The sequence below is a fragment of the Thamnophis elegans genome, chromosome 1 (assembly GCF_009769535.1).
Source record: "Thamnophis elegans isolate rThaEle1 chromosome 1, rThaEle1.pri, whole genome shotgun sequence".
NCBI classification, from domain to species: Eukaryota; Metazoa; Chordata; class Lepidosauria; order Squamata; family Colubridae; genus Thamnophis; species Thamnophis elegans.
In genome coordinates, this window is record NC_045541.1 from 14,110,163 (window position 1) to 14,124,462 (window position 14,300).

At 43.1% G+C, this 14,300-nt stretch overlaps 1 protein-coding gene across 1 annotated transcript; it reads right to left on the reverse strand.

Moving 5' to 3' along the window:
* Positions 1-2,996: 2,996 nt before the first annotated feature.
* On the reverse strand, positions 2,997-13,455 carry NABP1 (nucleic acid binding protein 1). Its single transcript, XM_032232579.1, has 7 exons — positions 12,751-13,455; positions 12,089-12,202; positions 6,667-6,737; positions 6,235-6,336; positions 4,499-4,573; positions 4,210-4,258; positions 2,997-3,145 (listed from the first exon to the last, which is right to left on the reverse strand). Exons 1-7 carry the CDS (start codon positions 12,833-12,835, stop codon positions 3,093-3,095), a joined length of 549 nt encoding a protein of 182 aa, XP_032088470.1. The 5' UTR covers positions 12,836-13,455; the 3' UTR covers positions 2,997-3,092.
* Positions 13,456-14,300: the final 845 nt, after the last annotated feature.

Consider the following 14,300-nt stretch of genomic DNA (forward strand, 5'->3'; position numbering starts at 1 on the left):
TCACTCACAGGGGCCACCCTAGTGGTCAAAGCGTAGTTTTTAAAGGGTGAATGCCATGGTTTTATAGGAGCAGGAAGCTACTTTCCAATTACACCCTAAACTTATGAACAAACCCTATCCAATTTCTTTTTTTTGCAGCTATTGGAAGAACTCTTTTCCACAATACCTTCACTTATCAAAATATTAAGACATGACTGTACAAGATGTGAAGAGATTGAAAATCTGCAGGTACTAGATTTTATTCAGGAAAGAACGCAGACGCTTAAGACATTGTATCGTGGGCATTCCATCCCCATTTCAAGATGCATAGATCCAAAATTACATAAAATAGTATGTATGCTGGGGCGTTTCAAACAGGTCTATCATATTCCCCATCAGTCCATATACTACTGAAGCTTTCAATAAGCACCCACTGTTATTTAACAGGACATTTACCATTTTAGAAAAAGGACAGTGGAAGTGCTTAAAAAGGATTCCAAAAATTTGTTTTATAAAGTTAGTATATCTACATCCTCTATATTTAGAAATTATATTTATGTCCATGTAAATCTGGACCAACAGAAGTCATTGCTTTAAACTGTTTTTTAAACAAGTAAAAAAACTCACCAAGGTTTGTTTGTTTTTCTTAAAATAGTGCAAATCTAATTATGAACACTTCATCCAAAAGGTAAAGGGGGGGGGGGTGAGAATCCAGTCATCTTATAGCATTTTGATATATTCCAAATCATAATCTTAGGGAAGACTGGATAGTTTTATCACTACCAAGGAAATAATTACAAAATGGGTTTTTTTTAACAGTAAAACTTAGTATTAATGCCAGTGTAATTCTGCTTTCTCAAACTCAGCAATCTGAAATTTGAATTGGGTCAGAGCAAAGATTCTTTTTCTAAAAGAAACCCCACACCACCAAAGTTAAGAACTGCAAAAGCAGTGGTTTAACACAGGGGCCTCCAACCTCGGCAACTTTTAAGCAAAGCTGGACTGGGGAATTCTGGGAGTTGAAGTCTGCCAGTCTTAAAGCTGCCAAGGTTGGAGACCCCTGGTTTCACAGGCACTTAAGAATTGAGGTTCTCACAAAAAGCAATTATCATTGATCACAACCACCTTCTCTTTGTAGCAGTTGCCAGGGAAAGATTTATGCTGCTTACTTGGGAAGGCTCGAGGTCTCCAAAGAATCCCCTTTTGTGAAAAGGATGAAAACATCATGCTACTGTGACACCAGCCCTCTCTCCCTTTCATTATATGCTGCATCCCTCACTATTCTCCTATAAAAGGGTGGAGCGCCACTACTATGTTATTACCCCTTGGAAGAACACTCCTGCATAATTTGCAAGTCTGAGATTCAATATTCTCATGTTCCGAGGGGGGAAGGAAACAGTGCAAATGAAAAAATTCCATGTCTAGGATGTTCTTTGGCTGCGTACAGGAAATCTTTCTTCTCTTTCCTACACATAAACCATCTTGAAATCCCTACTTGCCACTTGAAATCAGCAGGGCATCCTCTGCAGCAGCAATCTGCAGAATCAATCCGGCAAAGGTTTTCCCAGATTCCACACCAGCTGGAATTTGGACACCAAGAAAAGATCAAAAGGACAAAATAACCTACCATATTTTATGGACTATAAGACGCACTTTTTGTCTCCCAAAAGCGGTTGAAAAGTTCGGTGCGTCTTATAGACCGAATACTGCTGAAGCCCCGCCCACCCACCAGCCATTTTTGGCCTCCGTACACCCTGTTTTCGGGCGTTTTTTTCTTCCCTTTTTAAGGCTTTTCCAGCCCATTTTTGGGGCCTTTTTTTTCAGCCGTTTTCAAGGCTTTTTTTCGGCCCATTTTTGAGGCATTTTGCAACCTGTTTTTTAAAAAAAAAAAGCGGGCTGAAAAAAACCTCAAAAATGGGCCGAAAAGAGACTCAAAAATGGGCTGAAAAAAGCCTTGAAAAAGCAGGCTGAAAAAAGCTGAAAAAAATGGGCTGGAAAAAAATTGAGAACGGGCCTGAAATAAGCTCCCCAAATGGGTCAAAAAAAGCCTCAAAAAAAGGAACCAAAAAAGGCCTTGAAAAATGAGTAGAAAAAAAGGTCTGGAAAAGGCCCCACCAAAAAGGCCAAAAATGGGGCCCACGGAGGCCAAAAACCTTTGTTTGTTTTCCTCTTCTAAATTAGATGCTTCTTAGTAAGGTGTGTCTTATAATCTGAAAAATAAGGTACTTCAAGTATGAAAAACTTCAATTGCCAAGAATGGTGATTAAAAGAAACAGATATATGTTTGAGAGATTTAAAGATCTGTCGGCATTTTTGAAAGGCGGGATATCTGGTAAAAATCTGGGGTTTGTTTTATATAAGTTGGATTCTTATCATCGTACATTTTTTGACAAGACCATGTGACTCTTGCCGTGAGATCAATCCCAACCAAATAACAAGTCAACCAGCTTGGACAGTTCATCTGCACTTATTGTTAAGAATTTTTTAATTAAGAACGGCTTGTTAGATGGAACTTCTTCCTACCCCTCCCCTCCCCACCTCCCACCCCAATTATCACAAGCTCCCACCAACTGGGATGTGTGTCAGTCCCAGGAGCAGAAAGGAAATAAGCATCTTAAGGCTGCATCACACAAACTAAACACGAAATAAAATACTTTTCCAGCCAAAACTGGGCCACCTTTTGGAAAACGGCAACTAATATTTAACAAGGAAATCTATTTTCAAATAGGCTTCTATATTTCCACACATTTTCTTTCCGGGGTGACGACGCATGATCAGTAGCTTCACTGAAGTTTGAATCGGGGCGCGGAGAAGGGGAGGGGCAGAGAAGTGAGAAAGTCTCTCCCTCCGGACAATGGAAGGCCGAGAATCAGAAAGAATATAAACATTTCACAGTAAACATAAATAAAAGTGCAGGAAGTGTTCAAGTAGGCTAACGAGGCTATGTGGACAGGGTGGGTGATTGGTTTGGTCATCTTTTGGAGGCCCTGCGGGGGTCCCTCCCGTTACTAATTGTGCTTTGAAAGGGACGAGCATTGTTAGACAGTAGAGGCGCGAGAGGAGTGGGGGCCCGTCCGCCAGACCTCCCAGAACCTGAATAGTGGGGGGCATGATTAGAAGCAGTGGAACAATCCACTCAACTCTGGTCCAGTTGGCAAACCATTTCCTAAAAACAAAAAACAAAAGAGGAAACAATTTTTTAAAAACTGTCATCAAACTTTTCTATTTTCTCACCTCACGTTTCTTTAGCAATGGAGACTGTCAATGCTCAAAAGAGCCTGTTCTTAACTAGGGAGCATTTAGCATGAAGTTGCCGAGAGCTGTGAAATCCCCAGTGTAGACCACAAAGAGGTAGCTTGTCACACAATGGTAATCAATGCAACCAAAAACAAGTGATGACAGTCTTAATGACGTAGTAGGATCTTGTATAATGCAGGTAATTCCTGCTAATCTATAAACAGGCACCAAAGCTAATTAAAGAAGTTAATGTATCACATCAACTTTTAAGATGCGGGGACTTGAAGATGATGGCTGGGAAATTCTGAGAGTTGACGTTCACGCATCTTAAAAGTTGTTAACATGATGGTGCAAAATCTTTACTGGGTGTTAAACTTACCGGGAATAATTATCTTACAAAGAAGATTATATAGCAAACATATTTTTTTTAATTGTGTCCAGCTTTGGGTTAATAAATTGGGTTGCGTCCTTTGATCAGGAACTTGAGGTTCTTCAAAACCAGTTCCCCGTATGTTCTTCCCCAGTAAGTTATGTTGATAAAATGGTTGATGTGTAGGGGTTATGCCGAAGGAATCAGACGCCTACTCTGCCCATGGTTTATTTATTTGTGAAATGAAATTGTGGAATGGGAGATGTAAACTGAGACATATTATCAAAATCTGACTGGACAAGAAGCAGTGAATACTCCTCCGAGATTTGTCTAGCAAAGTTTTGGATTTATTATTTAAATTTATTTATTTCTATAGCCGCTCATCTTAGTCAATGACTTTGGAGTCATTAGTGATGAGTCCAGGGCTAGGCATGTAAGTTGACTTGCTGTTTAAGTTCTGTGTCAAATTGGCTTTAATTATTACGGTTAATCTAGGAGCAAGCCAAAAGTTAACTGTAGTTTTTTAGCTTTGCCTATTAAAAATCAACCACCAATTTAAACGGAGGCATCTTCCCAAATAGCCATTTCCATGCTGGTCTCCTACTTCCCATACACTTACTTACCAGTTGGCCCAAAAGTACAAGTACCAGAATTAGCCTGCTCACCCTGTGCCTTGAAAAAAGAAATGCAAAAGGGGGAGGGGGGGAGAAAAGCATTAAGAAAACAAACCATTTTCTCCTTGAAAAAGTTATCCCCCCCACCCCACTCATTTAAACGCCCATTGTTCCCATAAAGATGAGGAAAAAAATTCCACTGCAGTGAAAGCTCGTATTAGATAAGACCCAAGAAAAACCTATCTTAAAAGCTGCTGACGGCAGACCCCAGAATGGTGCTGCGTGTGACAAAACCTACCACTTTATTCGGCTGCCCTGAGTGATCTGAACTGGGTTCACTGAATTGGGCACTTCTGAATACACCATGCAGAACCTGTACAGAAAAACAAGCTCATGAGAGAATGAAGTTTCTTGCTGCAACTATTTCTGCAACCTCTGTCCAGTTTCCAGGCAATAAACCCCAGAGGTAACCAGAAAGGGCTACAAGATTGCCTCCAAGGTTGCAATTCTAAGCCCCCATTTTCCTTCTGCTGTTAAGATGCCCGTATTTAACATTCTAATCACTTCTGCAGAAGGATACACACCAGGGCTGCAACCCTTTGTACGTTTTCCCTGAGAGGGAGATCCACTGAATCATGAATGCCTCACTTGTATGAAAACATGCCTAGATTTGAGCCATGCAGAGAAGACACAGTAAGGCTAGTGTGCAACAAGTTCCAAAGAGAAGTGTTTTAGGATCAGTTAACATTTCAAATGTGGCCACCCCAAAATTCTGCATCTTAAATTGCTCTTTAAAACCTCTTCTACCAAACAATTGTATTTGCGTCTGAGTCTCCTGTGGGGCAGAATCTATTAAGTGACATTGTGCTCAGCAGAATGTTCTTTCCACGGCAAATCCAAAACAAATGCATTTCAATCTCTGGCATCACTTAGCGTCCCAAAACTAAAATCAGATAGCCATCTCTTTTAGAAATGTATAATCTTCTCTAAATCCAGATCATCAGGCGATCAGCCTTGTTTTTGCTAAAATACCACCCCTCTGCCATTTTCCATTGCAACACTTATCTTCTAACAAAACTATTCATGTTCACTTTTCCCCCTTTATGACAACATCCGTGGTGGTGCAGTGGTTAGAATGCAGTACTGCAAGCTACTTCTGTTGGCTGCCGACTGCCAGCAGTTCAATTCTGAACGGCTCAAGGTTGACTCAGCCTTCCATCCTTCCGAGATGGATAAAATGAGGACCCAGACTGTTGAGGGCAATATTCTGACTCTGTAAACTGCTTAGAGAGTACTGTGAAGCACTATATCGTCACTTAGCCTCCACAAACTAAAATCTGATAGCCATCATCTCTTTTAGAAATGTATACTAATCTTCTCTAAATCCAGACACCGGATTTTTTGCTTTAATTTAAAAAAATGGAAGCAGATATAATGGAAGGTAATGTACTGTGAATAATCGGAGGTCACATTGCATAAATTAGACTTAGTATAATCACACAAGAGGCCACTTAACATTCCAACTGTTCGAACTATGCCCTAAATATTCCTATCTGGCCTGGTTCACAATGCATGATTATGACAGAATGACTGGAAGACGATTTATGGACGAATTATTGAAAAGTTTGAATGGGGTCACTAGCACATTAATCGCCGTTATTGAATATACAAGGCTCGCCCAATTCACAGAAAACAGAGAGCTGAATGCCAAGAATTCTTCCATTGCATCTAACACAATGCAAGGAGAGACAAGCATTTTCAGTACATCTTCAATACAGGTTTAAACGTTTGGTGAATCATCTAATGCTCCCACCATCATTCATGTCAAGATGAACCAGCCCCTAAAGTAAAGAAGAAAAAATCTGAACGGGTCCAATCTTTGCTTTTAAAGTTTTTATTACCGGTCTCAATGAATAAGCCTACACAAAGTTGATAAATGCTAGACACGGCAACCATCTCATTCAGGACACAGTAGATCTCAAGAGACCTTAATTAGAACCTAAAAGATTCTGCTACATAGAGGGGGAAATTTACCTTTACACCCCTAGAGAGGCTGGCTCCTCCAGGACAGATTGGAGCGCAATACCAGAGTAGGATGTGGAAGCTCGCATTGCGGCTGCCTCTACCGTACCTGGCCTGTGAATAAATAGAGGACTTCAGATTTTCGTGCTGCAAGTCCTTGAAAGTGAAATGTCTTAACCTAACAAATGGCTAAACTTACCTGCTTACAACTAATATTCAAAAGACATAAATTATGCAGGATGGAAAAGACGGATCAAGATGCCATTTCTTAGCTATTGAAGTTCCCAGCGCTATAATCCCCCACATCCCACTTTCAGCCAGAATAAAACCAAATAATGTTGAATGAACACCAGAGCAGTAGTAAATGGCCTGGATTTTAAGGCCTGGATTTTGCCTATCCGGCTTCAAACAATGAACAGGTTATGTGCAAAATGAGATACTCACTCCCCAATTTTTTGCAGGGTCACCTCCCCTTCCAGTATAAGCGTAAGGCATCCTTTCCACAAGAGGCATACCTAAGCAAGGAAACACAAGCAACATTATGGAGTGGATGGAAATTAAACAAGGAGAGAAGCAACCTGAAATTAAGTAGAAACTTCCTAACAATGAGGACAATTAATCAGTGGAACAGTTTGCCATTGAAGTTGTGGGTTCTTCATCACTGGAGTTTTTTTAAAGAAAAGCTTGGACAGCCACCTGTCTGAAATGGTATAAGGTCTCCTGCTTGACCAGGGGGCTGGACAAGAACACCTCCAAGGTCCCTTCCAGCTCCAGTCAGATTGAACCATTAAACACGCTAGAAGAGAATGTGGTGACAGTACAAGTTTTATCAGGATAAAACATAAGTCATCATTCATCAAATGCCATCACATTTATGTCAATACAATAAAAAAATAACCTTAAAGCACTGAAACATTAAACTTGCCTTACATTAATTGCTGACTTCTATACTTTGGTTGTAATTAAGAACCCATTGGATAACTTTATTTTATCAAGTTGAAGAATTAAATAACTGAAATTTGCATTCCACTTTATGCCTCCAGATGGCCCTTGAGACTCATAATTCAACAAAATAACTCTTTAGCAGATTTCACTGAGGCTGATAGAAAGAGGAAAAAGATACGGTCTCCTTAAAAACAATTAATATTGCTTCTAAAACTTTTCCACAGATGGCCAAAGTGTTGAGTTTTCAAAGAAAGCTCTCCATCTCTTTGTGAGTCACGCATGAGTTCTGCTAAAAATGCAAGTAAAAAAGCAACTCTGATATGGTATTGTGCCACGTATGCCCTATGAAGGACTTAGAAGTTAGTCTAAAGCCATGATGGGTGAACCTGGGGCATGCAGAGCCCTCTCTGTGGCACGCGAGCCGTTGGCCCAGCTCAACCCCACCGTGCATGACCTGGTTACTTGAGAGACCGCTCCTGCCAGTCACCTCCCAAAGACCTATTAGATCCCACAGACTAGGCCTCCTCCGAATTCATCTGCCGGCCAATGTCGGCTGGCGACTCCCCGAGGGAGGGCCTTCTCTGTGGCTGCTCCGGCCTCTGGAACGATCTCCCCTTGAGATCCGGACCCTTACCACCCTTCCGGCCTTCCGCAAATAAAGACCTGGCTGTTCCGGCAGGCCTGGGCTGTTGAACTATCCAGCTCCCTCCGAGGTTATGACTGTTGTTGTATTTTAAATTCCTGTTTTCTATTTTTTTATACCCCCTCCCCTTTTGATTGTTAGCCACCCTGAGTCTTCCGGGAATAGGGCGGCATACAAGCCAAATCAATCAATCAATCTGCCCACCAGCTGTTTTTTAGGTCTCGGCCGTTCATGTGGCAGGGGCACATGCAGATGTGCATGTATGGCATGGAGTGCACATGCAGGAGTCATGTGCAGATATGTAGGGTATGAGGGGGGTTGCATGAGCATGCACGGGTTTGCGCATGGATGTACGGGGAGGAGTGCATGCAGGACGTATGGAGGGGTTGTGTGCAAATGCGCAGGGGATAGGGCACACAGGGTTTGTGCATGCATGCGCAAGGGTGGGGCGTACACGGGGAGGTCACACAAGCATTGTATTATGGGTGCATGTGCGTGCTTTCAGCACACGACAAAAGGTTAGCCATCTGGTTGCCCATTGATACAGAAGCAAGTCATTATTGTTCCCAAGTAAGCAGCCATGACTGTCTTTTAAGCCAAAGAATATGTTCCAGCCTCATTTGGGATATATTGCATGCTTCTGTCCAAGGTATGTTAAATGTGGATGTAAGGGTATTCCATTTCATTGCAGTTGCAGGATTATAAGGCCAGTTGTACTGGAAAGGATTGTCTTATCTCTTGAGCAGGACATTATAAACTGATAGACAAAAAGATCCGAAGACAAATCAGTTTAAATGTATTAAGACCATTCTAATGGAATGAGCAGCCAGGGCAAGTCTTAATAACAGAGGGAGTGCTGAATTGGATTGGGGGGGTGGGGGAATCCAGAGCATGGGGAGGTGCCAACACAATACAATCAGCAATTCCTTAAAACCACTTCCTTTCCTCCAATTACACAAGAACAATTCTGCAAAACTGGACCAAGGCTTTTGCAGAACGTGGTGCTACCAGCAACCAGATTTGTTATTTATTCACTGACACATCAGATTTTCTACTTTTAAAAGCATTTCTTCTATTCAAACATGTCATCATTGTAAAGTATTATGTAAGAAGAATCATCATCCTATTGTGTCCATAAATTCTTCTCAGGAACTTCATAGCTGATGCAATTTGACCAGGATATACACAATATTGCTAAAATATTCGCTCACCTGCCTTTCTCGCATATGAACTTACTGTAAGTGACATCCCATTCTAATCCATGGGGTTCAATATGACGTCGGTCCTCCCTTTGCGCTATAACAGCTTCAACTCTTCTGGAAGGCTGTCCACAAAGGTTCAGGAGTGTGTTTATGGGAATTTTTGTCCATTCTTCCAGAAGCGCATTTGTGAGGTGAGGTCACACACTTGTTGGACAGGTTTACACGCGCTACCACCTTCGTGGCTGAGTTGCTGTCGTTCCCAAACACTTCCACGATCTTATAATACAGCTGACAGTTGACTGTGGAATATTTAGGAGCGAGGGAAATTTCACAACTGGATTTGTTGCACAGGTGGCATCCTATCACAGTTCCACGCTGAATTACTGAGCTCCTGAGAGTGACCCGTTCTTTCACAAATGTTTGTTAAAACAGTCTGCATGCCTAGGTACTTGATTTTATACATCTGTGGCCATGGAAGTGATTGGAACACCTGATTCTGATTATTTGGATGGGTGAGCGAATACTTTTGGCAATATAGTGTATGTTGTTGTGTGTTTTTTTAAATTTCTAACATAAAAAAGTAAAGAAAGTTCAAGCAATTAGTTATAAAAAAGTAACTGAAGGTCAAGCTAACTGGAATGGGATGAAATATAGCTTAAATCTTTTTTTTTTAATACTAACTGGCAAATAATTCAACAAGGCCATCCCTGACACACGTTAGCTTCCTTTGAACTGAATCTGATGCAAAAAAATGCAGAATACTATAATAAATTAAGATGCTTTATTACTAATTATAATTATCTCTCTCCCCATTTTAAAATAGCCCGCTTTCTCAGTAATACTTGATAACAGAGACTCTCCGACCGAAGAGGCAGAAATAGCCAGCTGCAACAGGAAAGATGTTATAATCACATTACACCAGATCTCAATCCATTATTCTATCTTACTTCAAAAGAGGGTACTATATCTAAGCATTCAGAGCCATTTACCCTTCGTGTAAAGACACCAAAGAATTGCCCTTGTTTATAAAAAATCAGTCTGAGAAATTTCACCTTACAGGGCCCGTTTTGCTCAAGACATTGTGGAGGGAGGAGGCCTTGAATTCCCAACTCCATAAGAAACTCTAGGCCAGCTCAGATACTGAAAAAGGAGGTGTAAATTTAAAAACGGCAGTGAGATTCACCATTTACAAGTGTGTGTGTTTTGGTGGGGTGGGGGGGTCAGAGAAGTACCCTCAAGCAGGGTGTTTTGTTCAAAGGTTGCTTCTAGGGTTGGTCTTTATTGGGAAGTCATGCAATAAAATGAATTGTCATGGTCTTTAAAAAAAAAAGCTGAGGAAGTTGTAAAAGGTGTTCAGAGTGTTAGCTATGAAGCTGAGCACCACCAAAATGCCTTCTTATCTCCCTGCCTCTGCAGAAAACTGTTTCAGTTACGGGGAAGTCAAAAATAGCTGGCTGTGGAATTCTGGGACTTGAAGTCCGCAAGGCTTGCCAAGGTTGGAGACCCCTGACCTAAACTACTCTATCTCCAGAGAGGATATGAATGCAGAGAGCAGTTCTGATCCCTCCTCCTGGTCATCGTTATGAAAGTCTTTTAAAGAAGTGAAATCTCCCTTACATCAAGCTTGACTCTTGTTTCCTTGGCAACAATACCCAAAGTTGTTTCAATACCAAACTTGCTTTCTTCCCATAAGATAAATAAATATAAATATGATACCTTGGGCTTGTGGCTCGATGATTTCCTAGCTGCCTCCCATGCAAATGCTAATCTGATTTGACTGTGGGTTGTTTTTTGTTTTTCCCCAGTTTAGATAAAGTTAAGTTCTGCTATCTGGATATCTCTTTATTTCACAAGTCTTGAGCATTTCCCAAGTTCTACCACTGCAATGTTCAACTTGGCTCTTGAAGAGGAAGGACAGAAGGGGAGTGAATAGCTTTTGTTTCTCCATTATAGGAAATCCCTTAAGTCAACTCACTTCTACAAAAAAAAGGGGCTCAGAGACAATCAAGAAAACTGGGCAGGTCACCTGTTTTCTTAAGCCCGCCTTCTCAACCGATTCCATCAAAGTGCCGCCACCTGCAGCCAACTCAATCAGTGGCCACGTTGGTTGGAAAATTGGGAGTCATAAGGTTGGGGAAGGCCGCTTTAAGAGCTCAGCCGAGGTCAACGTGTGGTTTAAAAAGGCTCCATTGCTATACACCAACCCTTTTGTTTATATCTGGGTCACTTCCAGTCATATAGGAGCCGAGGTGGCGCACTGGTTGAATGCAGCACTGCAGGCTACTTCAGCTGTTCAAATCTCACCGGCTCAGGGTTGACTCAGCCTTCCATCCTTCCGAGGTGGGTAAAATGAGAACCCGGATTGTTGTTGGGGGCGATATGCTGACTCTGTAAACCGCTTAGAGAGGGCTGAAAGCCCTATGAAGCGGTATATAAGTCTAATGCTATTGCCTATATACAAAGCACTGTGTGTGACAGAGAGGGAGGGCAGACTAGCGGAAACAGTGAACCCCCTTCCTGTGCCTACCGCTTACCCTCAGGATCCGACCACTCAATCTAGTTCATGGGAGTATAAGCACTGAGAGGACAGGTGTTTTCCCAAGAAACAAAGTGGCATGGGGATCCCCTTTCTGCTTGTCAATCTAGGCCTGTCCTCCCGTTAAAAGGATCAAGCATTAGGGGATTGGAACAACCTTGAAGAAGTATTGTCCGTCAACAGGCATTTTGTGGATTAGAGGTGGCAAAGGGATGAACCAGCCCAACAGTTCTTCCTATGTACAGTATATTGATTGTAGCAGACTCGGTTTAGACACAGCACAACCAGTTAGCTGTTCCCAAACTTTTAACTGCTAGCAGCCTTGCAAGAAAAGAATTCCCGTTTCCCATTGCCCTCTTTTTCCAAGAGAGATGGCAGCCACAGCTGCTTCCGTGCGAGTTTTACCTAGTCCATGTTCAGGGAACACCGCCTTCCGAGTAGCAGACAAGCTGCTTCAAGAGCAAACAAGCCAGACTGAGCTCAGCCTGACATCATCCTTATTTTGCATTACGTACCCTTTGGTCAACCGAATAATATCACCTGGCTGGATGAGGCTGCCAAGCTCATCCCACACAGAGATGGTGATGCTTCCTGTCTTGTCAGCTACTTTGCACGCCCTGACTTCGTGTCCGTCTTTGGTTTTGGTAACACGTCCTGCCAGGAAACAGCAAAAAAAAAGAAAAGAAAAGAGAGAGAGAGAGAGAGAGAGAGAGAGAAAAAGCAGCCAATGAGACATACACAGGAACAATGACCCAATAAATATAAGCTGCCACCATGATTTATTCTCCTGTAAATATGATCTTTGGCTTTTTGAAATGGAGATGAGCACCGCCCCCTAGAGTCGAGAATGACCAGCACCTATGTGCGAGGGGAACTTTTTTTTAACTTTGCCTAAATAGGATTAGGAAGTTATTACGGAGTTTAAAAGCTTGGGAAGTGATGGCAGAAAAATACTAAAATAAAAAATTAGAAGATAACTAAAAGTCTACCTTTTAAAAGTCTATATTTAAAGGGTGGAGCACACACCAATGGGACTGCCAACCTTTTCCCCTGAAGTGACCACGTGTCCCAAACTCACACACACACACACAGCTTCTGAGCTAGAAAGAGGAAGAAGGAAAGATAGGAAGGAGAGGCGGGGAGGAAGAGATGGGGGGGGAAGGAAACAATGAATGAGATGGTTCCAAGGGACACCCACTTACCTATCTCCAGTACAATAAAGACGACATTTACATTTTTCAGTCCGGCCTTTATATCTTTTATGAAGAAGTGTGTCTCGTTTGCCATGCTCAGGCTACTTGCTCAGGAGGAAGATACGGGCGTTGCGGGGACAGAATGAGCAGGACAAACCATCCCTTAACAGCGGAGCACAGGGTACCAGAGGGCAGCCGGGGATCGGGATGGGTATTTTGACCAGCTTTTCAAAAAATATATTAAAAAAGCAATTATATGTACAGCTGGAGGTGGCAAGGGGAGAAGGCGCTTTTTTTAAAGAGACAAGGCACACGCACACACAGCAACCCCTTCCTGTCGCTCAAACTGGTTGAACTCCTAATCGAGGGGGGGGGAGAGAGGGAACCCCTGATCGCAGACAAATCTAAAGCCGGGTTGGGTTTAGAAGCCCGAGCTCTGTGATTATAACAGGCAAGAGAGTTTGGCCGGCTTCAACTGCGATTTCCGCCCCTGCCGGTGGAAGGGAAAAACCAGTCCAGCATTCTCCTCTCCTCCCTGCTTCTTACAGCGCTCTTCGCTCCACCGGAAAACGAGGGGAGAAAAGAAAGCGGAGGCCGCTTTCTCTTGTTCCTTGTTATTTTACAACCACTTAAGGTGCTTTGCTGCGCCTTGTTCACCCACCCACCCAGCCCTCCTAGTGAGCACACCAAGCCCAGGAAAGTGCAGTAACTTCACTCCCAGCACCCCAGCTCCTTTCGCAAACGCTCCCCCTCTATGGAAGGCAAGCATGTGCCGCACCGCGCTTTTATAGTCGAGCGGACCGATCCATTTGCTCTTCGCGAGGGGAAGGGAGGAAAAGAGTGCGAAGGGCGGTACGAGGGAAACAGAGAAGGAAGACACCGACTGCCGGTGTCAACCTCGCGTCGTATGTTATCCGCTCTGTGACCAACCGGCGCTGGAGATATAAATTTTTAAAAAAAGCAGGACGGGGCCCACCCAAGCGAAATGGTACCGTCCGGGGGGGCGCGGAATGGAACTGAATGTGACAAAGTGCCTCGTGAAAGGAGCCGATTGGTCGGAGGAGATTCTTTTGTCCTCTGACCTAGAATATTTACTCCGGCTCGTCGCCGTCCGCACCTTCTTTTCCTTCGGCTCCTTTCGCGGGGAGAGCGGGAGCTTGGCTTCACCCGAGGACAATGCTCCGCTCTCATCGGGAGCTTCCCGGAATGGCGGTCTCTGGCTTTTCACGTGCCCGCCGATTCCTTCATTGACTTCCCCCGTTTCGAAAGGAGGGTGCCGGCCAATCTGTCCGCGCTAGGATTACCCCGCGTTTGCCGTGTAGAGTAAAACGGCTTCTCCCCCAAAGCTTAGATCAGTGTTTCTCAACCTTGGCAACTTGAAGATGTCCGGACTTCAACTCCCAGAATCCCCAGCCAGCATTTGCTGGCTGGGGAATTCTGGGAGTTGAAGTCCGGACATCTTCAAGTTGCCAAGGTTGAGAAACACTGGCTTAGATAACGTTGAAAGCAGCAAAATCCATGCGTTCCGTGTCTGGGAAAGCTTGAACGCTGGAGATAAT